General features: G+C 38.6%; 2 protein-coding genes across 5 annotated transcripts; both read left to right on the top strand.

The window, feature by feature from the left end:
* The first annotated feature begins 365 nt into the window (after window positions 1-365).
* Window positions 366-2,181, top strand: LOC129565755 (thioredoxin domain-containing protein). Its single transcript, XM_055440967.1, has 5 exons — window positions 366-715; window positions 777-1,101; window positions 1,172-1,333; window positions 1,423-1,548; window positions 1,648-2,181. The coding sequence occupies exons 1-5, from the start codon at window positions 571-573 to the stop codon at window positions 1,853-1,855; spliced, it is 966 nt and encodes a 321-aa protein (XP_055296942.1). The 5' UTR covers window positions 366-570; the 3' UTR covers window positions 1,856-2,181.
* A 10-nt stretch (window positions 2,182-2,191) lies between these two features.
* On the top strand, window positions 2,192-26,747 carry LOC129565753 (uncharacterized). 4 transcript variants are annotated; one of them, XM_055440965.1, is made up of 14 exons: window positions 2,192-2,303; window positions 2,375-2,658; window positions 8,817-9,230; window positions 9,429-9,536; window positions 9,628-9,752; window positions 9,879-9,976; window positions 10,078-10,201; window positions 10,284-10,527; window positions 10,668-10,828; window positions 10,928-11,002; window positions 12,507-12,619; window positions 12,880-12,995; window positions 13,099-13,264; window positions 13,724-26,747. In XM_055440965.1, exons 3-14 carry the CDS (start codon window positions 9,075-9,077, stop codon window positions 24,904-24,906), a joined length of 12,669 nt encoding a protein of 4,222 aa, XP_055296940.1. In that variant the 5' UTR covers window positions 2,192-2,303; window positions 2,375-2,658; window positions 8,817-9,074; the 3' UTR covers window positions 24,907-26,747. The 4 variants fall into 4 exon arrangements, with proteins under 4 accessions (XP_055296940.1, XP_055296938.1, XP_055296939.1 ...); XM_055440963.1 differs by having other exon boundaries at window positions 2,192-3,482; XM_055440964.1 differs by lacking the exon at window positions 2,192-2,303 and having other exon boundaries at window positions 2,323-2,658.
* The last annotated feature ends 397 nt before the right edge of the window (window positions 26,748-27,144 follow it).

The following is a 27,144-nucleotide window of genomic DNA, read 5'->3' on the forward strand; positions in this document are numbered from 1 at the left end:
AACTTGTTCCTAGCCCCTAGGAACATCCTCATTTCAATCGGTAAAGCAATGCCATTTCTAGTTTTTTTTTTAAACTAACGTACATAGCAAACACCTGTTTTGTATTATTGGAAAGTTTTAATATGAAACCCAGATTGTCCATAGCATTCAATAATAATAAGTTCGAGTTTCCAACAACAAAGATCCCATGTATTTTACTGCTTTTTTATTCAATTAAAAAATATCGAAGTAATATTAAAATTCGAATAAAATGTATCTAAAAACTCTCATCGAAAGTGTTCAGTTTTACGAATCTTTCAGTAGTTATTCATTCATTCAATTCAAGTGTTGCCATATCGATAGCCAAGTGTTTCTATAGAAATGTCAGATCTTCGAATGTGTATTGTTTATAGGCAAAAGTCAAGTGTTGTTCCGTTGAGTGAATGTGTATTTGTGTTTCAATGTTGAATGTTGTCAATGTGTCACTTGCCGACACATCAAATTAAATACGTAATACATTGCGTTTCCCTTCATTCAAGCCAAAAGCCGCTTGTCGCTAAGATAAATCAAAAACAATTCTCAATTTGAACCATGTGGTCCAAATGGTTTTCATCGATCTTCTTCGTTGCAATCTTTGTGATTGCGATTACAACTGCAGCAACTACCTTTGAAACAATCTCGGATGATGATTTGGTTGAGCGAATCAAAGCGAATGAATTTTTGGTCGTGCTATTTTGTAAGTGCCGTACATTTTATATTATATGACCAAGCATTTTTCAATCGATATTCCATTCTAGCGAAAAAGAATTGCGCCGACTGTGACAAGTACGAGAATGAATTGTTCAAGGTTCGCGATGAGTTCAGAGAGACTTTCCCCGCTGAAGTGGTGAAAGTAGTTGACAGCCAATTGGTACGTTTGTACAATCCAAAAAAGGAGCCAGCAGTCATTTTCTTCCGTCATGGTGTCCCGTTGTTGTACGAAGGCAACATTAATGCTGAAGAAATTATCCACAAATTCGATCAAAATCGTATGCCAATCGTTAAAGAGCTCACCGATGACTCATTCGAGCATCTAACTCAAGCGGCAACCGGATCCACAACCGGTGACTGGCTTGTGCTATTGTACGCAATTGAAAATTTATTCACAAAATGTGCAATGTTCCATTTATTCATATCAAATACCATCTTTCAGCTACAACCGTGAGTGCATCGATTGCCAACGCCTTTCGGCGGTGTGGGAAGCTGTGGGTGCAGGTCTTCGGAATCGAGTCAATGTGGCCCGAGTCGAAAAAGATCTGCGTGGTGTAAAAACTGCAAAGCGATTCAATGTTCAAAAGGCACCCGAATTCATTTTGTAAGTTGATGCTGGTGTTTTTCTTCGAAGAGGAATAATGAGCTAATCCAAGTGTGAGACATGACATTTACCATGACATTTTATTTCAGCATTCGCCAAGGAAATTTCTATCGCTATGACATTCCAAAATACGATGTGAAGACATTTGTATCATTCGCTCAGGAATTTTATCGAAACTCACGAGCGGAAAAGATTAAGTCTCCAGCATCTCCATTGTAAGTTGTTCACCACTTGAACTGAATCATCTCTTGCAAAAACTCGAATTAATCACTTTATTCTCATTCTTCTATTTACACAATCTCGTCGAATTAAAGCGATGACTTGGTATCGTCAATTGTGGCCTATCTCAAGAACTTCCAAACGAATGGCATCAACAATCTAATCAACGATAATACTTACCTCATCCCAGCCATAACAATCATTGGATTCATACTCTTTATCATCGTGCTGCGCTGTTGTCTGCGTTTTCGCAAAACCAGCGATGAGAAGAAGGCAAAGGAGAAGAGCAAAAAAGCTAAATAGATCTCTAAATATCGACCTCAATAGTTTTTATACAAAATATTGTGCATTCCGAAAGCTGCGATTTAGTTAAGAGAGTTCATTCGATTGACACGATAAATTAACATTACCTTGTGCTCGACCACAACGACGACGATGATGAAGATGATAAAAAAAACGAAATGATAATTATACGCTCGTGATCAATGCGACATTGAACAAACAGTCCAAGATGCACAATATTGTCTTAAAACGTATGTGTTAGTGAAATGATGTTATTTTGCAATCGCACAAAACTAAAGGTGATGAGTCGAAATAAATGTCTCTGTTCAATTCTTTTTTTATTCAAATATAGTTTTGATTGTTTAATGAAGAAAAAAAACCCAATTCTCTTCTGGTCCAAAGTGTAAACAAAATTCCAATTAATTTCCTTCACTTACGATAGATGGCATTGCTTGGTTCAATAACAATCGTAGGTTTTAAACGTCAAAACACTCGAATACAGCATGACATTCATTCAGTCGAATTGTTTGCGTTGGTTAGTTGCAGAAGCATTCCGATACACAAACATACGGATATTTGGTTGACTTGACGCGCGTTTTCCAGCCGACAAACGACGTTTATCTTGTTGGGTTGGAGAGAGAGAGAGAGAGAGAGAGAGCAAGCGAGTACGGGCACGCACACATCGATCCATTCAACGTTGTGTACGGAATTCCATCGCATCGTATCAACCGTATCCAGAAAAAAATACATGGAGAAAGAAATGAATGTGTTGGGCTCCAGAATATAAGGCAAACCACCAGCAGCAGCAGCAGCTACAATCCTATGTGCGTTTGTATTAGTGTATACGCTGTGTGTATGCGTCGATTTCGTTGATACGTTCATGAATTTTGTATTTTTTCGTTTCAATATGGCGAAAGCAGTGTTTGACGTTGGGTGTGTGTGATTTATTGCGCTGCGTTTTTCATGTAATTAAGTAGAGTGCTAAAACAAAATCATTTCTTTTTGTGTTTTATTCCTTTGCATTTATTGTATTTCGATTTCGTGTTCATTATGTAAATTCGCCCAAATTTACAAAACCAAAACGATTCCAAGTTTTAAATGTTTCAGTTTGGTTTGAGCATTTGATTTTGGAAAAAGACGCAAACCAAATCAAATGAGGAAAGAAGAAGAAAAAAAGTTGAACCAATCCATATATATACACACAGTGAGCAAAAGTGTAGATGCTATCATCGACCCAATTGAATGTGAGACGAGAGAGCGAAAAAAAAACTGGGTGTAAACGGGAATCGTAACGAAGAGTCGAATTAATTGAAAATATGCAATTTTTTGTTATTGCATTCGTTCGTTTTATTTTCTAATCATTTTATTTCGTGCGTGAGTGATATTTTTCAATATAAAAAATTTGTTATACATATATTTATGTGAGAATTGTGTTGTGAGAATCAAAGAAAGCACCGAATTTATTTGTTGCCAAAAAAATCATACCAAGTAAATTATAAAAGAAACACGAAAAAAAAGCGTTAAAAAAGTTCACAGAAAATTTGAAATACATGCAGTACAATGGTAGAGCAGCAGATCGGATCAAAAATATTCATGCAAATAGTTTGAATAAAATCGAGAAAGGCGAAAAAAAGGGCGAGATGGTAGAGTAAGTGACGTTTCTTTCAGTTTTTTGTTCTTCTTCTGTTCTTGTGCTACCCCACAGATAAATCGAAATGAAAAAAAGCAGTGAAGAGAACTCGTTCTCATTTCATTGAATTGCGTTCACTGTGTGTATTCAATTAGCTCAAGTAGCTCGCATTTTTGCTTTGAGCTATTGGCAGAATGAGTTTTTCAATGAATTCCATTCCGAATCATGGGAATTTATGTATACGATAATTAAAGTAGATGCAATTATTTTGACGATAATTAAAGTAGAGTGCGAGAAAAAGAAAAAAAACAGGGTGTAACACGCATACCGTTGCACCACGCATACACATTCCGACGGAGAGGCGCTCGTATGTGTTTTTGCCTGGTCGCTGAACGACGACAACGAAGACAACAACGACTACATTGATGATGACGACAGTGTGTATGTGCGCGCAAGAAGGAAAGTGAATTTAAAATCAACTCGTCGAAATTGTACATATTACCACAGAGACAGAGAGTGAGAGAAAGAGAGAAAGAGAGAAAGAGAGAGAGAGAGAGTCAGTTGAATTGCTACGATTGTATCAAAAGGGCTATGTTTTTGCAAATGGAGCACACACGCATTTCAATGTCGTTATGCGTATATATTTACAATTGCGTATCGAAACAAACACCACTCGCTCTCTTTCGACCTAAACCATTTTCGAGTTGTGCAAATTATATCGCTTCGATTAATTTCACGTGCACACCGCGAAAGAAAGAGACAGAGAAGGAGAAAGAGAGAGAGAGTAACGTATGCAATCGATTGATAAACACCGTTGAATTTTCATTCATTCAAAACGACTACATATTTGTTTATTCATACACATCATCCACGTCATGTGATAAACAAATTCGATTGAATATACACGGTCTTTGTTGAATTTCACAGTTTATTACACCTCATTTGCCCAGTTTGCGAGCTGTAAATAAATATTTGTCGTTTGATTCGATTCGAATGTTAGTTCATTTTTCCGGCTCCTTTATTTTGTTGCCGCGAACAAAGTTCCATTGTTTTCGTCGCAAAACAAACAGGAAAAATCTTTTATGACCGTCCATTGTTTTGTGATGACATTTCCTTTTGTTGTGCCTCGAATTGCATGAAAACTTGTTTTGTTTGCACATAATTGACAGTTGATGACGGCAAAATCAGAGAAAAGTTCATCCTAGTCGAAATTAGAATAGAAGGGCAAAGAAATGTTCACGTCATGAATTTCCATTATCTGAGATTGCCGTCTATATACCATACATATGCGTGCATACGATTGAATGCCAAAATGTGAAAAATGGGAGAGGAGCTCAAACACAGCAAACAACAACAGAAGCAGTGGTGGCAGCAATGACAGCAGCACACCCATTCACAGGCTGAATGATTCCTTTTCGAAATTAGGTCGCTGCGCTCGGTAATAATGTTAAGCCATCAAAGAGCATCCATCCACTTTTCTCGGGTGTATCGACTCGATCCATATAGCAGCTCGCAGCACATAACACATCACATAGCGTACATATCTGGTACAATAAGCAAATCGTTGGTCGGTGAACGGTGTATACGGTGCGCGCCTTTTTTGCCTCCCGCACAGCGTCGTTGCGCCACTCGATTCAAGTGTGTGTGTGTGTGTGTGTGTGTATGTATGTGTGCGGCGGATCTCAATGGAAAATCCATTTTAATGGCATTTCATTTGGTATTTTTGAATGAATTGCCCTGATAGTTAATGGCATTTCAACGTGATAACGACATCTAAAGGCCTGTTTGATTAAAGTCATAATAAAAACGTTGAAGTGTTTGAATATAAGGAGTTGAATTTGCAAGAGTTAAGAGGTTGCGTTCTCAAATCGATTGATCCCATCGATTAGGCTATCAATTTTCTTTTCTTTCTTTTATTTTTTTCGAGTGGAAAACTTCATTGTGAAGGGCATTTTTTATTTGCATATTTTCATCGTCATCATGAAATTGGTAATGCGGAATTTACTTTTAAGGCGCGTCCTCCACAACGGTTTTTTTTTTCATTCACATGGAAAGAAATGGTATCTATTTTCAATTTTTCCATTAAAAAATGCTAATTCGAATTACAGCGTCATGCACATGCAATAGGCTGGATATATAATAGCATAATGACAACAATATATCGGTACATGAGTGTGTTGCGCGGTTCAATGAAGAAAAAGCCAATCTACTGGATAATGAACCAATCGAGTAATTGTGTTGCTATTTTTAACCAAAATAAAAAAAAAATGATAAACCAGCTCTCCTAATTGGCCGTAAAGAAAATTTATCTATTAAATTCTATAAAAAAAAATTATCACGTAAACATGTCCATCAAAATGAGAGTCACACACCTGGGTATTATGAGACATTCGGCTGCGTGTACCGAATCGACACACGGCAACGGAAAATTGTGATTAAGAGTTCCGGTTTTTGTTGAATTACGTTTCGTATTCTATCTTCGTATTATTTCAATACTCCAATGAAACAATATTGAGAACGGCTTTCAACCATTTTGTAAATCGATGAAAATCGATTTGAAACAACACTCTAAATGACTAGGCAAGCGAACGAGTTAAATCATTTCTTTATTTTATTCTATCTTCTTCTCATAAGAGCTTCCCAGTTTGTGATGAATTATGAAATAAAATGACATGAATGTCGCTGAACTCTTATAAATCCACCAGCCGAATATGGATTTAGAGCCCGTCGATACATACATAGAGAAGCATTTGGTTGCACTTGTGTTCCGAAAATGGCAAATCAAATGAGAAATGAACAACACATCAAATAACTAAATATGGATGTGGTTTGAATATGTGGCTTATGCCATTCTGTATTCATAGTTGCCGTTAAATTATAACACGTCAAGTCAAATGCATTGGCCTGTCGATGCAAAGCCAATTCCTCATTCCACTGGCAAACTCAATTTCATTACTCAATTTAATCTCGAGATTGTCGATCATTACGAACATCCAAACGAATGATTCAAATTTCCAACCAGAAAATCCGAGTCTAGTATCACAATCATATGGACACACCGATAACGTCACTTTGTCCAAAGTGTCAAAATTGAATTTTATTCCGAATGCAAGAGTGCTTTCCTATCAGCACCGAGCACAATTTATGTGAACTCTCTTTTTCTCTCTCCCTCTCTCTCTCTCTCTCCGTTCTTCGTGTGCATTGAACAAACGTATGAAAACCGCACAGATCCACAACGAACGAATGCTATTCCGATTTAGTGTAGTTTCAGCTCAATAAGATGACATCATAAAAAACATAAATTTACGTGTATCTCTACTACTATAGTAAAGATTTGCTGCTTTTCTTCAATTTATCTTATCGGCAAAGTCAACGGAAATTTGTTTTATCGCCTGAAACGAAAAAAAACTACGACGACGACGATGACAACACATAATTCAATAAAGAAGTGTTTCGAAATTGTCGTTCGCTCCCTTCGTTGGAAGTATGATCGTCTTTGGCGAAGTGACAAATCCGAAATATCTACTTCGACTTGTCTATCGATTTTGTTTTACAAACTTTTACCAATGCTCAATATTGAGTGGTATTAGTACCGGTTTACCCACTCAACCGCATGCTTTTGATACGTTTGAACAAAAAAAAAAAACCTATTTGTTTTTATAGAAAAAATCGTTTGAATCGTCGACGATTGAGTGAGCGCACGGACGCGCGTATCTGCTGAAGCATTGTCTCTCTTTGTTTCAGGTGTGCGACCTCGAAACACTTCAAATGTCATGTATGTTTGATTTTTATCATAAAATCTTGAAAATTTTAATTGCAACCATTATTCATTGGTTTTGATGGATTGAACAAATTTGAATTTGCAATTTCTTGATTGAATTCAATTAGAAGAGTGAATAAAAGAGAAATGACAACCATCGACATCGTCGACACAACTGAATTAATGCCGGAAATTTCGTTTCAAGCGAAACACAAAGATCTACGTGTTTTGTTTTTGGAACGTAGGCTCAGTAGGCTCACACACACAGCACGATTAATCGCAATCATAATAATGGCAGTTAACGTACACACAGAGTGTATGAGAGAGACAGAGTGAGAGAGCGCACATAAAACCACAGTCAATTTTATGCCGCGTGCAGATGTATTACATATGCGTCAGCATGGAATCTATAGTATATTGTATGCCAAAAATATAATATATTCATATTTTGTTCGTAATATACTCTAAACAGAATGAGCCAGCTGGGCCGCACATTTCTCTGTTTGTGCCGTCAGACTCATATTTATATACCAACAAAAAACAACAAAAAATATAAACGAGTTTTCATAATGAAATCATTTTTGTTCCGTGCTTGATTATCATGGAGCATTTTGTCATCGCGAGAGGCAAATTGTTCACGCGATGAAAATTGAATGAACAACAAACAAGCGCAGCCTCAACCAGCCAGATAGACAGACAAAGAGTGAGGAAGAATGAGAAATGAGTGAACAATATGAAATGCCATAAATTCTTCTAAGTCCCAACCCACGAACGCGTTATGACTTTCTTCGGTGATTCTTCACACTTAAACTGCTCACTGACACACACACTCTCTGTGATGCACGCACATCACACGCGAACCGTTTTTAATTTACTCACAGACCCGGAGTCTATAGACGAATTGAAATAGTGTGCGTTTTTCAAACAAATTCACTGGCATAATGTTTACGTAATTTACATTTTCACAGAACTAAAGCCTATCAAGCAAATCGTTTAATGTTTTAACGGTTTAAGCTGTTTATACTATATATCTTTTTTGGGCGCGTACACACTGTCTTGGGCCAACACTGGAATTTGTTTAACCTTAAAACCACTCTGAACTTTGTTCAATTTATTTTCGACTTTCAAATGGGCCAATTGAGGCTGAACGATCAATTTTTGGAACATTTATTCATGTGATTCCGACAGTTTTTTTTCAGTTGAGTTTATCCTTAAAAGAAGCCGAATATCCGTATCAAATTAGCACTGTCAGAATCTCTGTGTCTCTGTCTATCACACGCACACACAAACCGTCGCATTTGTGTGTTACACACGTGTAAATTATTATTATAGCATTTCATCGTTAATGTTATGCATTCCCCCCCACATGATATGCGTACATTGACATGTGTTTATAGTTAAGAATACATTTAAAAAAAAGATGCAAAGCAACAGAAATTTAAAGTCATTTCCATTTGTTTGTTGTTTTTTTTTCTCTTTTCGTTTTTCCTTTTAAACGATGCTGTTAACTCAATTGATGCTCATATCCTTTGCGTTCACCAGATTGATTTTTAATGTGTGTTTATTTATGTCTTTTGCCTTCCATTGAACAGATGACTCCAAAGAATCGGAATGAACTAGTAGTAATTCGACGAAATAGTTGCAATCAACATCGACGAAATCTTGAGGTTCATTTCAATTGAACCGGTGACTGTTTTTTTTTTCTTCTTTCATTTCGTTCTAAATTAACGAAACTCGACCTCGGGCACACGATTTGGCCACATTAAATAGTTCACGATAGACAAACACATTTCGCCAATCAACGAGAGATCCACTCAATACCAACGATACACACGCAATTAAAATCGAAAATGGCACCATCACAAGCATCGGGCAATCGGATGACTCATTCGATCAGTACACCATCTGGTGTGGATGGTTCAGCGTCTGGGACCGGTCGTGGATCGAAAAAAATAGCCATTCGCGTACAAATGCTCGATGATTCAATCACTTTATTTCAAGTGCAGGTAATTTAAATATTTTCTTTCTAACACACACATTTCTCCAGTTGATTTTTTTACGGCCATTGATGTTCATTCCATGTCATTAAACACACCCACTTCCTTTAACTTGATTCATTTAATTGGGTGCAACATACATATATATGAAATTCATGCAATTTAATCAAGCAAAATGCACGTTGCTGTCGTTACTCTTATTTCCAGGCCAAAGCACTGGGCAAAGTGTTATTCGAACAAGTTTGCAGGCAAATCAATTTACTCGAAGCCGATTACTTTGGTTTAGAATATAATGAAACTACTTCAAATGTTAAGGTAAATTAACTTATTCCAAAACTTTTAATGATGAGGAAATGTTTCGGTCGTTTTATGGAATTAATTTCATTTTGTATTCAACTTTCTACAGTATTGGTTAGATCTGGAAAAACCAATAAATCGACAAGTTGGCCTATCCCTCGTCGAACCTATGCTTAAATTTTGTGTCAAATTTTACACCCCGGATCCGGTGCAACTAGAAGAAGAGTTTACACGGTAAATATCTTTTATTTTTTCATGTAAAACCAACCGTACAAATTGATTTAATGAGGAGAAAAAACTTTGTTCAAACTGAAACAACAAACTAACGGCATTATTTTCTCTTTCGAATGTTCGTTGCAGATTTTTGTTTTGCCTACAAATCAAACGAGACTTAGCTGATAATACACTACAATGTAACGATAATACGGCTGCCTTAATGGCCAGCTACATAGTTCAAGGTGAGCTCTTGTTTTTAATCTCTCTCATTTAAATTGTTTTCTGCTTCTGAGTTGGATTTTCATTGGAATTTCTATTTTTATGCACTCACTCACACACATAGCATCATGTGGCGATTATGTGGCTGAAGACTATCCCGATCACACGTATTTGTCATCGTATCGTTTTGTGCCACATCAAGATGCCGCGATGCAACGAAGAATTATGGAAAATCACAAAAAACACGTGTAAGTAAATGGGTCGAAAGCAGAAATTCATTTCGATTGATGGAATTCATTTATCACATTTATTTTCGGTTTTTTTTTGCAGAGGACAAACGCCAGCTGAAGCGGATTTAAATTTGCTGGAAACAGCACGACGTTGCGAATTGTATGGCATGAGAATGCATCCAGCCAAAGACATTGAGGGTGTTCCGCTCAATTTGGCCGTAGCCCATATGGGGATTGCGGTATTTCAAGGCATCACACGAATCAACACATTCTCTTGGGCAAAAATACGAAAGATTTCATTCAAACGAAAACGTTTTCTCGTTAAACTACATCCCGAAGGCTATGTACGTCATTCGCTCGTTACTTTTTGTTCATTCTATTTATAGCGTTATGCTGCATAGATTATGTATTAACTTAACCACCAAAATTCAACCGCCATTGAGGCAATTTCGCATTTAACTGACATCCATGTTCTGCATTTCAGGGCTATTACAAGGACACGGTGGAGTTTTTCTTCGAAACGCGAAACGAATGTAAAAATTTCTGGAAAAAATGTGTAGAAAATCATGGTTTCTTTCGTTGCACAACGGTTCAATCAACACCCCGGCGAAAAGCACGAGTCTTATCGCGTGGCAGCTCATTTCGGTAAGAGATGAAAAGAGACATGTTTTCATTTTTATGATTTGGAAAATTATTTCATGCAATTTCTCTGTGACTTCATTCGTTCCATGTCAAAATGAACAGATACAGTGGAAAAACCCAAAAACAAATTGTGGAATTCGTGCGTGAAAATTATGTCAAGCGACAAGCATTTCAAAGGTGAGTATCCAATTGCATTGGATTTTTTTTGTTCAGAAATGACGAGCTACATTTTGCACGAGTTCGCATTTCATTTCGATTTGTTTAGTTTTTTTGTTAATCGATGTCTATTTGCATTTTTCTAAAGATTCTTTGACAATCGTTTTTTTTTAATTTTCCGTTCAAATATTGGTTCCTCGGTTCTGAGTTTAATTTCTCCGTTTGTTTTGCTGCTTCAATTTTCCTATACAATTTCGTTTCGTTTTAACTTTCACTATTTTTATTTCGGTTTTTTTTTCCATTCGATTTCTACGTGTCATTTATATGTTAAACAAAAAATGTTCATGATATTAGATTTACGGATGTTTTCATGCATAGTCATATTTCATCTCAAGATCAAGAGCACAGTCAATTGTTATTGTTTCTCCACTGGATCGATACCAAAAAAAAGAAGAACAAAAAAAAAACATGATTTACTAATTGTTTTAGTTTAGCCATTTTTCCAATTCAATTGGACTTTTCGATCGCATGTCAAACATATAGTTTCATTTAGCAACAACAACACATTTAATTGCCATGATAGTTGTTTTTATTAACAAACAGAACATTCTGTGTGTGTGTGTGCTCATGCTTTTATTCATTGAATTTTCGAATGTTTCTCTCACATTTTTGACAAGAGAAAACAACAAAAGAATCGCTTAGAATAAGCGACAAATTCGAAAAATGAAGAAAATATGACGACAGCAGACGTTAAATTGAGATAATTTTATTTGCTTGCATTTAACTCAATTGAAGTTTTGCTTGAACTTACTTGAGTGATTTACCTCACGCAATGGAAATTAGTCTTACACTTTGCTCTGTTGCCGTCATATATACCGTTTGAACATAGCCATTTCAAACTTCGAACAACACGAATATGAACGCTTCTAATGGTGTGCTTTCATCTATCTGATTCAATTGAGTTTTTAGTTTTCAAATTCGTCCTACACTTTGTAAATAACATTTCTGAAGCACTGCGCCTCATTCGCATCCCTCGCATTCATCTTAAAATTGCACAATCTATCCAATTCATGTGCAACCAAATCTATGAATGTGACTCAATTTTAAAGCCACATTTCATTTTAATCTCCATGAATTTTATCGTTTCATTTTTTTCTACTCCTGTGTTTTTCTCTCTACATCTATTTTTCCTTTCTTTCAATGTCATTCTTTCATCTAAAACTAAATCGAACGAAAAAAAAACAAACAAACGAAACAAGAACGAATAATTTGTTTCTTTTTAAAGCTTGATAACATCTCCGTGTTTTAACGTAACCAATTAACAAATGCACAATAGAATTTGCAATTTTCTCAAAGTTTGTGGCTGATTTGGAATTCGGCCGAGAAAACTGAAGAAAATCAATTGAAGAAAGTACAATGACAATTAAGATGATGAGGCAGTTTAAAAATTGATTTGATTGTATTTTTCGAATTTGATATGTGTGTTCAACTGTGGAAAAATTAAAATGTTGTGTCGTTTGGGCAGGTCTCAATCATTCCGACAGGGACCACTTCAAGCTAGTAGTCGAAGTCTGTCGCACAATTCGTGCAATGTGAATTCCAGCATTTCAGCACATCCTTTGCTCCCGATTGAGACTGGTTTGTACATTTTTATTTCAACATTTTTTGTTTTTGTTTTTTTCTTTCAACATTTAATTTCATTTAGTTTTGTTCTTTTTTCATTTTCTCCTGATTTCCATTCCCCGAGGGTTTTTCATTTCCATTATTTTAGCGAAATATTGTTTGATATTATTGTTTCGTAGCTAAAAATAACAGAAGTGAAAAAAAACCATTGGCAAATTGATTGTTTGTGTGTGATTAATATATTCGATGTGTTTTTGTTTGTTTCATATGAATAGCGGAATGGGACTATCGCAATCCGAACAAAAATTCGATGACGCCTTCTCAGACGAAGAGGCAAGTGAGTACACCGAGTCACCAACTCGACAGTCATACCGAACACACGCGGTCTCAAGTGAGTGCCTCCATTCGATAGAAAATATCAATGCAATTTTCTATGATTGAAACAATGAATTGATGCAACCACATAATTAAATTTGCTAATTTTTGACATGTAGGTCACAGCAGCCCAGGTGGAGATTTATCCGACGAAGACTTCTGCAGCAACAACGGAACACATGGATTCGAGTCACTCTGCATCTCCGGCAACCACATGGAATTCGCGCAAGCAAACCAGCAACAACAATATGCGAGAAATCGATCCGGCTCATGGACGTTCCGAAGGTAAGCATTCATGTCAATTTTCATCATCTCTTTCAACCTTGCCTCATTCATTTCATTTAATCATTTCATTTAACCATATCATTTCGTTCAATTAATCTTCTTCGTTTTTGTTGACATTTTGACATTTGAGTTCAAATTATGATTTCTACATTTCGAGTGACCATATGATTTATTGTTCGGGCAACAGCCAAACCATTTTTATGATTTGCTTCGGTTTAATCTGTTTATGCAATGACTTGTTCTGTTTAAGTTGTGTGGGCAACGATATTAATGTCTTTCTTTTTTTGGGTAACTTGTGTTTTCTGGTTTGTTTGGTTTTTGAGTTGATATACCGTTGCAAGAAAGAAAAAAAAAAGAGACTCAAAATATCAAAACTCATTTTCAAAACTATTTTACATTCCGTCTCCAAAACTCATTTTGCATCATCAACATTCAACTTCGTTCGGTGTCGTCGTGAAGATCCGAACCGGCACCGTTTTGCTCATGTGGTGTCGCGCGACACCTTGCCTCATCCCAACCGCAAATTCACCTCGCCTCCGCATATGAGCCAAGCTGTCGGAACGGATTCGGGTATCAGCCATCCGGTGCACAGTGCAACTGCTGTGCCCTCCGATCAATTGGATCGGAAGCACATTTATACCCAGCAGCGGCATGCGGCGGAGAATTCGCTAACAACACAATCGTCGCAAACAACAACCGCTTCGGTGGACATCCATACTACGGATCATACCATGGTTCAGCCGCAAATCTCACATTGGCCACAAATCAACGACGCCCACACCACCAGCAATGCTTGCAAACAAATCCATTATAGCAATACGTTTTTGATGTCTAAGTCCGTGAGCACTGAAGAAACGCAATCGGATCAGGACATCAGTAGCGGTCCCGATAACATAATCTATCAAGACATCAATGATTTGTACCGAAATCGTGGTAGCAATACTAAACTCAATCAAACCACCATTAGCAATTATAGTAATTGTAATTATAACCAATTAAATCCGAACAATAACACTAATAATGCAACCGTTATGGCCGATCTGTATGCGACCATTGATCGCACGGCCAAAATGAAATCGCGCGAAAATATGCAACATACGATAAACAACGACGACACACGGCAACAATATAGCAACGAATATATTGATAAATCAAATCGAAACTATCAAAATTACCCAGACCATCGTATCTATTCGTCGGCGGTGGCAGCCGCAACGGCTTATCCAAACGATACGATTCCTTGTCGCGATCCAATGCCAGCACCACCATTGTATGCTCGTCACAGTAGTGCCGGTCTAATGGGTGACGGTAGTAATAAAATCACACGAAACTACGATCTATCCGCAATCAATTCGATTGAATCGTATGACAGCCACCAATATGCAACTAAGCATCATCGTTCGTTGAATAATTTAAATAATCAAAATAATGGTAAAGTGGTGGTGGTGACGACGACGGGCACTTTGGAAAGTAATCCAAGCTATTCGTCACTGAAGAAGAACTCGTCGGAAAAACTGGAATATGAACTTTCACAATCGAATATTTATTCGTCGGTACAGTATAAATCGAACGGTGGCCAATCGACCACGTTGCCCAGACACTTTCAGTACAGCGATGAGCGTGATGATAATGATAACGAAAATGAGCTGGTCGACGATCGACTAGTGGACAAAGACACTTGGCTTCGCAGTAGCTCTTGCAAAGACCTTTACGATGTGGTTGAATACAAGGGAACGCGTAATGTTGCCATTAACACCGGTCAACCAGACAGTTTTGACCGTGAATTTTTGGCTTTTAATCGCATCGACTCGCCGATTACTCGATACGATGACTCGCGTCACACTACATACACGCCGAAAAAACAATCGATTGACAAAGAAGATTTTAATTCATTTTCCAAGGTATATTCGTCAAGCTATCCAGGCACCACATACAATGCTTTGGATCAAACTCATCGACGCAACAGTGACTGTCAGATACAGCATTCTGATGATGAACTGTCGCATGACAGTTATGAATTGTTGGAAAAATCCGATATTGATGATGAAGACGAACGTTTGTACAATGAAATGGTATACAATGCCCAGAAACGTCATTCGTATCAATGTGAAACGGCTTTAGCCTACAAAAAATCGCAATCCATGAAAAAACCGTTGAATTTCTATCATCAACGCTCTTGTTCACTTGATTCGGGCAACTATATTCCGACCGACGACGAAAGCATTGGTTCGGATGTGGCCAATCAAATTCAACAAGACGGCGCCTATGCACTGTTCCAGCATTATGCTCAATCGCATTACAGTGGCTCGTATGCGCCAAGCAAATATCGCACGCATGTTTTTGTCGATGAGAAATCAAAAAGTGCCGCCGATTTAATGAACGATAATGAATTCTTTTTGCTTGAGGACGCGCGCTATTTGCCACGTGAAAAAATGTGTGTCAAATCGGATGGTAATTTTTATAAGCAAATCAAAGAGGCGATGCGAGCGTCTAGTCAAGACTCCAAAATCGATTATTATTACGATGACGAAAACGAAGATTATAACAAGCATTCGTTGAAGAGTAGTGATTCGAGTAAAAAATCCAGAGATAGTGTTTATCATACTGATAGCAAAAAATCACGTGAAACCACATCGAAGAGTAAGACGTCGTTGATTGGTTCGGGTTCGGGTGGTTTTAATTCATCGTCACGTGCATCCAGTCAAGATTCAAAAGAATCACTCGACGATGGTAATATAATTGATTTAACGTGTGGCATGGTCAGTTCAAAAAATTACGAAATGCCCAAAACGACCAGCAAAAAGATTCAACAGTTTACAAATCGACACATGAGCAGCGAACGCACTTCGAGTGTTGAATCGAAAAGTGAATATTATATTGCGGTCGATGAAGAGTTACACGATGAAATCCAACATATGTCGCATGAAAATTTACTCAAAGAACTTGCATCGTCCAAGCATTCGTATTACGACAACGAAGTCACCTATTCATCGACATTTCCCAGTAGCAATAAGTGCCAATATAATGTAAATGGCAAACGATGTGCAACCACAAGTGCATCAACACCAACGTCTCATGTTCATTCAATTAGTTTACAAAATGTTGAGACTGATCCAAATGCACGCACGAATGCATCGTACGCCAATACACCGACCAGCGCATCGAAAAGCGCAAACGACAAACCAATTTCACTGATTATCGCCGAGCATCAGCAAAAGTTGTCGAAGGAATTGAGTGAAGAGTATCGACGCAGTTCGGCTGATAATATTTTTAGCTTTGACAAAGATAAAATTCAATCGTTGACCGGAAGTGTGGAATCACCACCACCACCGATGACACCCGGTGTTACACCGGCCACAGCAATTTACACGGAAAAATCGAAGAAAAGTCCCGAATACCCGTTAACGCCCGAACTGATGTCACAGTTTGATAAACAAGTTATCGAATCACCACATTTGATATGTAGCACTAAAAGTAATCGCCTAGAAGAATTGATAGCCAAGACACACTTTGAAGAATATAATCCACGTGTTGATAGTAACATTGCAAAGACAAGCACTTCACTTTATCATCCACATGCCACGGTTGAACGCACCAAAAGTGACCCAAATTCATTGGCAAATCGGTCACGCCTAATGTCAAACTCACGTCGACACGTACTCATGCATCAGAAATCCATTGATTTAACACCAGCCGATACAAGTGACGAAGAATACTTTTATAAGCAAATTCCGAGCGCACCGCCCGTTGTGTGCAAAGCCAATTTCAAAGGGATGTACAATCCGAACAATCAAAACTATGAAGTGCATCACACGGATTTTACGAAAAATTTCCTCAAAAATTATGAGCAAAAGCATTTGCCACTTTTAAAAGATGACATTCCGTACATTTTGCATAAGAGGCAGGTAATGAATGGCACAGCGCCATCGCCAAAGCAAAAAGTTAAATCTCCTAAATCACCAAAGTCACCGAAATCCCCGAAATCACCGAAAAACAAAGATAAAAAGGGAGATGGGGATAAGAAATCGGGCGGCGAATTAAAGCCTAGCTCCGATATTTTGCCCGATTTGCTTGACAATTTAGCAAAAACCGATAAGAGTTCAGGCTTTTTGTTCACACAAAATATTGACCTTTCGGCTGTTGATCCTGTCACTTTGGAAATCGACAAAAATCTATCGCCAACGGTGGCTCCAATGAGCCCGAAGAGTCGTGATATCACGAAGCGAATGGATCCGAAAATGATGGAAACGCTCAATCATAAATTGAGCCAAATCGAAAGTGACACCAGCTCAAAAACAGACAGTTTGCAACGAATGCGCGGCTCTGGCGGTGCTGTTTCCAAAATGAAAATCGATACGCAAAAGAATGATGCTTCCGATATTAAATTGATTGGCGTGAAGAAGGAAATCAACCAAATGACGACCATAAAACGTATAATAAAATCTCGTGTTTCAAAGGGCAAAGGTCCATCTCGCACTGGACCGAGAAAAAATAAAATTCGAATCACCTCATTTTCATCCGATGATGAAAGTATTGATTCGGATGAAGTGTTTGGTTCGGCTGAAGCGGTTCCATCACGTTTGGAGTTTTCTCCGCCACAATCACGAAGGGAAATTGAACCGATTCTGAAAATTGAACACAGTAAAATAATGTCGGCTGCTTGGGGCCGTGGTCAAACCATGAGTTCGACCGAGGTAGAAGGTTCGCCACCGCAAACCAGACGATTAGCTGAGCTGGAAAGTCGTTATCATGCGCATCCAAAAGATCCCGCTTATGTGAGTCAAAAGGAATTGCGTCGCATTTCCGAGCGATCAATATCAATCCCAAGCTCTGAGGACGATGCAATGCCACAGCCCAAAAATTTGGATGAAATCACCAGTCAAGGCTATCATTTCACCGAGACGATACCGTCACCAATTTTGGAAAGTTGTGAATTTCTCAGAACCGATGATGATGCCTACGAAACATGCCAAGAGACAAAAGTCACATCGGATGTTGAATACACTCTGATCACATCGAAAGAAGTGCGCGAAACCAAGACAAAGAAATCACGCACCAAATTAATCGAAGAGTTCATTGATTCATCGATTGTGGTGCGATCCAAAGGACATGCACCGATATTATTTGCACATGCTCGTTTGAATTTGTCCGAAGGATCGGCATTTGCTTCGTTGCAACGCCAAATTGCCACACAAGATTCACCAACGGCCGGTCGTCGTGCCAAGAGTCTTGACACACCGATTATTTCACTGAATAAATTGCCACCGATGAATGCATTCTCCACGAAAGACGACACAGTCGATGAAGAGGGTGAAATTTTGGAAGAAAAACCATTAACTCCAAAACGCAACACTGTAACATCGAAAATTGGTGTGAACTCGAAGAAAATTGTAACCAAAAATGATGTGATCATTGACACAGAGGAACAGGAATTGTTGAACAGTTTGCGTTTCATTGAAAAGATCACATTGCAAGGTGTTAAAATCAAAGAAAAGAAAAAATCCAAAATGAAACTTCGCAGTGGTGATCATTTGATTCTGGATATTCCACGGTATAAATTCGATCAATCGCCGTACAGTTCGGGTAATAGTTCGAACCGTACATCGCCGGGTGTGAGTCGAGCCAGTAGTATCGATAGCACTGGTCGTGGTGGATTGAAAAAGCATGTTTCCAAAAAATCTAAGGAAAAATTGCTTCTTCCACAAGATCCACGCAAATTAAAAGATGATTCGAAACGAAGCGATTCAAAAGAAAGGCCTCGATCATTCGATAAAGATTTGACACCACGGCGATTGAGCAAAGAGAAGAGTCGTTCGCAAGAAGAGTCCGAATTGGATGCAGCCAAACGCAAAGAGCGTCAACAAAAACTGTATGAATCGGCTGTAAAACAAACGATACCCACACTTTTGAGCCCCGACAAAACCATTCTGCCGGCATTTCCCCAGCCACCTGAAGACAAAATCTCCGTAACGACTGACGGTGATAACATTATCATTGACACTGAAATTCGGAGTAAGGCCAAAGATCATGTGCTAATCACAAAATCACCGAAGAAGCTCGATTGTTCGTTGGTAAAATTTAGTCGAAGTTTTGATGAAAATCGAAGCCAAGAGAAAATCGAAAAGGCAAACCGTAGCTTCGAAGATCGTAATAAATCAATGGATGAATCGGATCGCTCAGATAACGCCGAAGATAAGGATAAAGAAAAAGCACTTGCCAAGCAGAAGATCGAAGGAACAGTCGTTCACAAACGAATTGACGAAAAATCGCTGTCTTTGGAAAAGGGTAAAATGGCTCATCCACCGCCTCAATTCCTCGATATTGAAATTAAAACTAGAAGCCTCGATCGTACATTTGACTTGATCGATTCAGTCACATCAACGCCAGCTACGGAGAAAAAACTGACACTTCCACCGAAGAAAACTGTTACTAAACCGCCAGTAAGACCAGAGCCAATTCCGATCGAAGAAATGGATATGCAAGCGGTGATAACCGAAAGACGAAAATTAGAATTATTGAAACGGCAATCGTTGCCATCGGAAGATAAAACCAATAAAGAAACGCAAATGGTCGTAGAGAAATTGGAGCATGCAAACAGTGAGGAAGAGTCGTTGACTTGGGTGAGTGAAATAAAACCAGACGAAGGTTTGGAAGATGATGCGGTCGTGCCACAGTGGCAACATCGTATTCCAACCATTGAATGCGAAGAGCCATCGATCGAAGAAGAACCAGACTATGCTGAGGTAGCTGGGGATGAGCATCCAATTCCACCGGTTCGCATTCAATCGAAATTGAGCTATGAACGCAGCAAAAGTGATGAGTCTGGTTCATCGTGGGTAACTATTGAATGCGAAGAGTTCATTGGCACTGATATCTCCGATAATACACCCACGAACATTGCAACTGTTAAACAAAGCACACTGGAAGAGGTAAACAATGATGAGCTCATGCAAGCAAATGAATCGGGCAACGTAACGCCAACGCCTGAAAATGTTATGTCAAAACAAATGCAACCAGATGTTACATTGGTCTCAGACAAACGAAGCTTTTCCAAACAGAGTACCGATCGTTCGCGTAGCTCTGACACATCGTCCATGGACAAAGAGATTAAGCCGAGAGATGCATCGGCAAATAATTTACAAATAAATCGAGCGTCATTGGACGATGAATCGAGTGTGAGTTGTTCGATTTCTCGGCCACTTGGCATTTCACAGCCAATCGATGCATCGGACGAAACGAAATGCTCGGAGTTACGTGAACACATGCTTTTGAAACTGAAACAAGAGGAATTTGATGCAAAAGACGAGATCCATGGTAAAACGCCCACTCTTGAGAAGCAAAGCCCCATTGATTTGGGCTCGAGTTGCGAACAAGATGCGATTGAAGAACGCATTTCAAAGTTACTCGCACGCAGCGATTCGAGTGGTAGTTCCGATTCGCATGGCAAAAAGAAGAAATCGAAAAAAATGGCACCAGAACAAGAAATTGCCTCGGTGCATAAGAAAATGCATCGTCTCGACGAGAAAGGTGAAAGTTCAAAGAAAGCGAAGTCGCCCAGTCCACAGCCAAAAGGCAGTGATAGTGACCAACGTAGTTCGCAGGAATCGAAATCGAGCGCCGAGTCAAAAGGTTCGTTGAGCGTTGAATCGAAGAGTTCATTTGAAACTGAAAGTAGCAGCGGCTCAGTGGGAGCTGCTCAACGACGTGGTCTTTTGCAGCAAAAAGAGCAACAATCGACTTTTAAAGGGTTCAATGTTGAAAGTTCAGGCAGTTCCAGTTTGGACGATTGGATTGCAATGGAAGACGATGGCCGGAGCAGTAGCAACGATAAACGTAATTTGGATGAACAAAAAGAAAGTGATTCAAGCATACAAGATGAAATCACTGATCCCGGACCGAATTATGTCAGTCCAAACGATGCGATTCCATATAATTCGAATTTTACGCTGAGCCGAACATTGTCGCGCATTTCGGAACGAAGCACGGCTTCGGAGAAATCAAGTTGTGAAGAAGAGATACGCAGCGGTGAATTAAGTCAAAATGACGCCGAAAGCATTCACGAGGAATGTTCGATCATTTCGAGTGATCATCAAGCAAGTATCAGTTCTGATTCGCGTAGTATCACCAATTTCGCTTATATTTCGGACGGCGATCGGCGTACATCGGCTGAAATGCCGGAAATTCCATGCGATTCACAGCTCAGTGAACGCCTGGCCGACATTTATGGCATGGATGAAGCGGCCGGTGTGAAAACAGGCCGCTTCTGCATAACAAATGTTGAAGAAGGTGCTGCACGTGCATGCGCTTCGAAGAGAGGCTTGATCCATTCAAATTTTCCTAATCAAACCGATAAACGCACGCTAGACTGTCTGTCAAATGCAGGCAGTCAAGATTCCGAAGATTTTCCACTCCCTGACATTCCCTATGACGATAGTGTACCATTACAGCAGGAGCTATCCATTGAAACCCACATTCGAACGGTAGATCAACCGATTCAACAACGCATTTTGCCAAAAACTTTCTGTTGGCAACGGTCGACTTCAATTCAATCGCATGATTCTGAAAATTGGCCATCGCCACCCGACAGTGCCGAATTAGAAACACCAATTGTTGAAGAGGTGTCGACATTTTTCGTTGACGTACCCGAAATTGCGGCACAAGTAATGGTTGACTCGTTCACAGATACATCCGTAACACCAACTACGGCACATCAAAACGAAAGCGAAAATGAGGATGATGTTAGCAGCCAATTGGCTGACATTTCCAAAGACACTTCACAAACTGATAAAACAATCGAAACTCCAATCATTAGCCCAATTATTGGGCAGAAAAAATTGCCCATGTCACCGGTCGAAAGCACTTCTTATTTACCAAAATCCCCGCCACCTCCGGCAGAAGAAAGCAAATGCTTTGTTGATCCCTATGAACCGAAGAGTTGTTTGAGCAGTGCTTCATGCTTACGACCAGCAAATACATGTTGCAAAGGTCACAAACACAATGTGGGTTTGATTAAAGATCAGCCAGATACTAATAAAGTCATTGTTTCGCAACCGACGCGTTCGTCTCCACCACAAAGCGAAGTGTTGGGCTTTGATGACGAACCATTCGTTGTCGATGACGTATTCAGTCCAGGCACTGTTCAACCGATTGCTTCTCCCGATGACGTCAAATTCGCCGAGTATTTCAATCGCAAAATTTCGCGTAGTTCAAACAACTCGGACACTTCAAACGACGATATTCTGTCAAGTACTTTCGATCGCGATGACATTACCGTTCGACGTCGCAGTAGCAATCTTGATACAACAACCGTTGACCAAACGCTGACAAAGAGCAGCAGTAGCTCAAACAAAAAATGTAGCCATTCAAGTCATTCGGAAGAGGAGACCAGTTCGTTTGGTACCGATTTGGATGGAACGGTTCGCATGGGTAAACCCATTAAATGCACACACAGCTCACATTCCGAAGACACTTCAATCGGTTTGAGCATTTCCGAATGGAGCACCGGCACCAATACCGTGCGTCAATATGCCAACTTATCAGGTTCCGATAGTCTTTCAGCCGTTTCAAATCACTCGGGTGGCATCAAAAGTGAATCGAAATCTAATCACACCAAATCGAGCATGAGTTCGCTCAACAAATCCACCGAGAGCCTGGATGAGAAGAGTGTCGGCAGTTTTTCAAGCAGTAAATTGAAAAGAGGCATCAGTGGTGGTAGCAATGGTAATGATCCAATCAAGTATGAACAATTCTTCTCTAGTTCAGACACTGATAAATTGACCGAATCCATTTCGGGCACACCGAAAAGTGATGATACTACAATGACCTTAACCGAAATTGCTCAGAGCATCACTGAATGGTCGACGAGCAGTAGTAAAACGCTTGTTGCCACAATCTCACAACTTGATTCAACGAAAATGGCTTCGACTAGCGACAGTAATTCCAGCACGCTCAAAAGCAACGGCGACTCAATTCGATCCCTACCGTTGAAATCGGTCGGTGGCATCGATTATGTGCAATTGAAACAGCATCTTTCGTCGCCACCAAAAGAGGATGAAGGTAAAAAATCTCCACCGAAATCGACCGAACGCCCCGTTAAAATACCACCGCGAATTGTTGACATGCAAGAGAAGAAACCACAATTCATCGGAACGTTTGAAGAATCGTCTCCGCTTCCGAGCGTTGCCGGTAAACGGCGGTCGCTTGAACTCATGTCGAAACGCTATCAAAGCCAGGACATCGTGTCAGAAAGTGAACAATTCATCGAAAAATTGTACGGACACGACGAAAAGTTAACGGAACGGTATCAAAGTCAAGAGTTCCCACAGCCGAAAACTTCGAGAGCACCTACAACTCTCGATTCGATCGAAGAAATTGAAGTGAAGGGTGAAGTGGACGAAACACAAGATCGAATGAGCCCATTTGATAAACCGCTAATTAAACATCACAGTTACGATGATAAAACTTTGTCGAAGAGTCAAATTCGTGAATACAAAACATCGTTGAAGGTTCGCCAAAATAATTCATTCCATGAGCACATGCTTTCCCTTCCCCCGATTCAAGCGGAATGCTCGCAAACTATCGAAGAAGAAGGTGGCCAAAGCTCGTCCACCACCACCGTTACATCGCAGTTGAGCGGTGAGACAAGCACGGAAAATTCGTCTCCGATGCCTACACGGCCTGAAAAATTAGTCAAATGTTCACCGTATCTGTCGAGTAGTTTGAGCTCTGAATCGCCTCCGATTCAAGTCATTCAAAAACCACCACGTAGAACATCGATGACACGCTTTAAGAGCCCATCTTCAGGCAATGAAACCGATAGTTCGGTCGATTTCCGACAACAAGATCCCAAATTGCGTACGAGAGGCATGCGCAAAAAGCGACAAATCGCCAATGTTAAACGAATTAAAACACCAACATCGCCGGTCATTGAACAGGAAAGTTCAGCCGAAAGTTCCGACTTGTCCAAAGAACAAACCTATTCGCATGAATACTACGAAGAAGTGGATGATGATTACTATGATGAGTATACGGATATTGAGTCAAGGCACTCGGCACCGTATCCATCAACGTCGAAATTCGAAAGTCTTGATATGTCACATGATCTCGTCGACGAAATGGGCTTTCCCAAATATGATCGCTTGAGTCACATCACAAATCCACTTTATAAACCACAAGTAGCTGCCAAACCATCAATCGCACCGAAACCGGTGCTCAGTCAATCAAGTGGCTCACAACCGCCCGAAAAACCAGCACGACAGAAAAAACGACCCGTTAAACGCGAAGATTCAATGAATGCTGGGTCGGGATATGAATGCGATACACCGCCCAAAACAAGCATTCGAACACAAAACTATTCACAACACGACGAACCAAAATCCGAAACACAGTCAAGCATTTCGGATAACATTTACTATTCAAGCGAAGAAAGTAGTTGTCAATTGTCGTCGACAATGACAAAAACGATGGTGCGTAGAGATTACGATACACGTTTATCGAATATTGAGTATGAAACTCTACAGAATATCCCCGATTGCGGATCCGATGCGGAAAATTCGGAATTTTTCGATTTAAATGAAACCGTCGTACCGCCACCAACCACATTCATGGGCGGCGGCGATTCGGAACTCAGTGACGAGCAGTAAACTCCCTATCGCGATCAACCTATATATCCAAACTAAGTCTCATTTCATTTAATATATGCCATTGGATTTTACTTTTGGTTTTATAGAAGAATCACGAAATGAAGAGAAAAAAAAACGATTAATCAAAAAAAGAAGAATTGTAGTAAATTATGACGACGGTAATCAAAATTAAGTTAGTGCAATTTTTTCGTATTCATGCACGAAATTTCAATCGTGTGTGTGTGCGTTTTGGCTTTGAGATTCTTACATTCATTTATTCCAAGTGCGAGCACAAAAGCATTATGTGCCAAAAAAAAGAGAACTAAATGTAAACCAATACTGTGATTTTCTAACCAATTCCGATTCATTTGTTTTTAAATCGACCTTTACTAATGAAAACGACACATTTTAAATCAAAATCAATGATGCACCCGTAGAGTCATACCCGCGACTTACACACATACTCGTTTTGTGTAAAATTTCTTTTGTTCATACACCTATCGCGAAACACGAAATTAAAACGCAATCTCATGTGGAGAACAATGAGAAAAAAAAAGAAAGAATGGCCTCTGAATCAAATATTATTTTCAAAGGTCAAATCAAATTATTATTCGATTCCCAAAGATAACCTTTGGTAGCTACACGAAATGAAACAGTATAAACAAAAGTATATTTGGAGAATGTCATTTATATATATATGTAATAATCGTCAACGGAAATTGTGCCAAAATATAGTGGAAAACAGAGGAGGAAAAGAGTGGTATTACCAATAAAATGAGACGACAAAAATGGCCCTAAATGATAAAAAAATAACAGGAACACAAAAAATATATAAATGAAAATATTTGTTTTCTAATAGCTTTAAACACACAATTCAGAGATTTTCATTTGAAATATTTTCTAAGGATTCACTCGTTTGGAACTCTTTATATTGAAACAATTTAACACTTGAACCAAGATAAAAGAAATTAACCACAACAACAACAACAAGCAACAAAAAAAATATCTAGTTGTTCTAAAAATCCATTCAATTCAACAAACCCATAGTATTTCGATGCTCAATTTTATTGGTATTCAATTACAATTTTTAGCGAATCGGTGAAATTGTGACATGTTACGAAATGAATGTAGCAAAAAGAAAAGAAAAAGATTATCGATTGTTCCAACCTACAAACAAATCGAAAAAGAAAACCAAAACAAATGTACTCATTGTGTTAAATGGCAGAAAAACAAATCGAATCAAAGAAAAATGAATATTGAGTGTCTGTTAGAGAAAATCGTTACGTTTTTAAAGGTTTTTATGTGTTATGTATATTTAAATATTGAGACAGAAAATTAACAAAATACAACTATTTGCATTTAAATCTAAACATTAAACAAAACAAAACCCAAAACAAGTAAATGTTGTGCGTCTTTCCCGTAAGATGATTCGTTTTAAATCGATTTACGTTTCATATTTCTATCTCCTGATGATATAGTTTTTAAGCGACTAGCGAAATCTTTTTCTTTTTTTTTCTTCCTTATTTTACCCTTTTTAGCAAAATGGGATAAAATCATCTGAACCTGAACAAAATTTATCAAATGTGACAAAATAAAAATTATAAAGAAGAACAAGAAATCTAAGAATCTAAACCACAATTTTTGGGAATGAGATTATTGTACTAGATTTAAATAGGATTTGAATATATTTGTTTGAAGAACAAAAAGAAATTATTTAAAATAATATGAGAAAGTTATTTATTGAAATCGATAACAAAAAGAAATTCTTCTGTGGTTCATGAGATTCTGCAGTCTGCACTCCATGCGGCAAATCTACTTACTAATGGCATTTTCAAATGCATCACTTAATACGAAAAGAAAAATCAAAATATTTCTTCAAATAATAATTTAATTCGTGATCTTGACACACACAGACACTAAAGAAATCAATGAAAAATTCCCTTATTACCACACACACACACAAAAGTTATTCGTCAAATTCACCCAACTCACACAATAGCATTTCAATAGAGTCAAAAATGCAATCAAAACACTTTCGGCAAAAAATCAATCACGGAGTAAAACTGTAGCATATTTTGGATTGTGTCTGAAAAACCAAGTGAAACTGACATTAACATCGACTGAAATAAATGTGCCACATAAAACTACGTTTCACTGTATTTCATTTCCAAATTGCACTATTATTCTCAATTGAAATATATTTAAACAAAAAAATTAAATAAAAACTCACACACAATCAAATAATTAACTTCAAATGGT

This window comes from Sitodiplosis mosellana, unplaced genomic scaffold, assembly GCF_009176505.1.
Source record: "Sitodiplosis mosellana isolate CC-2019 unplaced genomic scaffold, AAFC_SMos_1.0 Smas_scaffold_3, whole genome shotgun sequence".
NCBI classification, from domain to species: Eukaryota; Metazoa; Arthropoda; class Insecta; order Diptera; family Cecidomyiidae; genus Sitodiplosis; species Sitodiplosis mosellana.

What these genes read in the sequence shown, in the direction of transcription:
- LOC129565755 (XM_055440967.1), top strand. Translation starts at nt 571, where the DNA reads ATGTGGTCCAAATGGTTTTCATCGATCTTCTTCGTTGCAATCTTTGTG. An exon ending in ATTTTTGGTCGTGCTATTTT is followed by an intron (nt 716 to 776) that starts GTAAGTGCCGTA and finishes ATTCCATTCTAG; the next exon opens with CGAAAAAGAATTGCGCCGAC. An exon ending in AAGGCACCCGAATTCATTTT is followed by an intron (nt 1,334 to 1,422) that starts GTAAGTTGATGC and finishes ATTTTATTTCAG; the next exon opens with CATTCGCCAAGGAAATTTCT.
- LOC129565753 (XM_055440963.1), top strand. Translation starts at nt 9,075, where the DNA reads ATGGCACCATCACAAGCATCGGGCAATCGGATGACTCATTCGATCAGT. An exon ending in CTAGAAGAAGAGTTTACACG is followed by an intron (nt 9,753 to 9,878) that starts GTAAATATCTTT and finishes TGTTCGTTGCAG; the next exon opens with ATTTTTGTTTTGCCTACAAA. An exon ending in CCGAACACACGCGGTCTCAA is followed by an intron (nt 12,996 to 13,098) that starts GTGAGTGCCTCC and finishes TTTGACATGTAG; the next exon opens with GTCACAGCAGCCCAGGTGGA.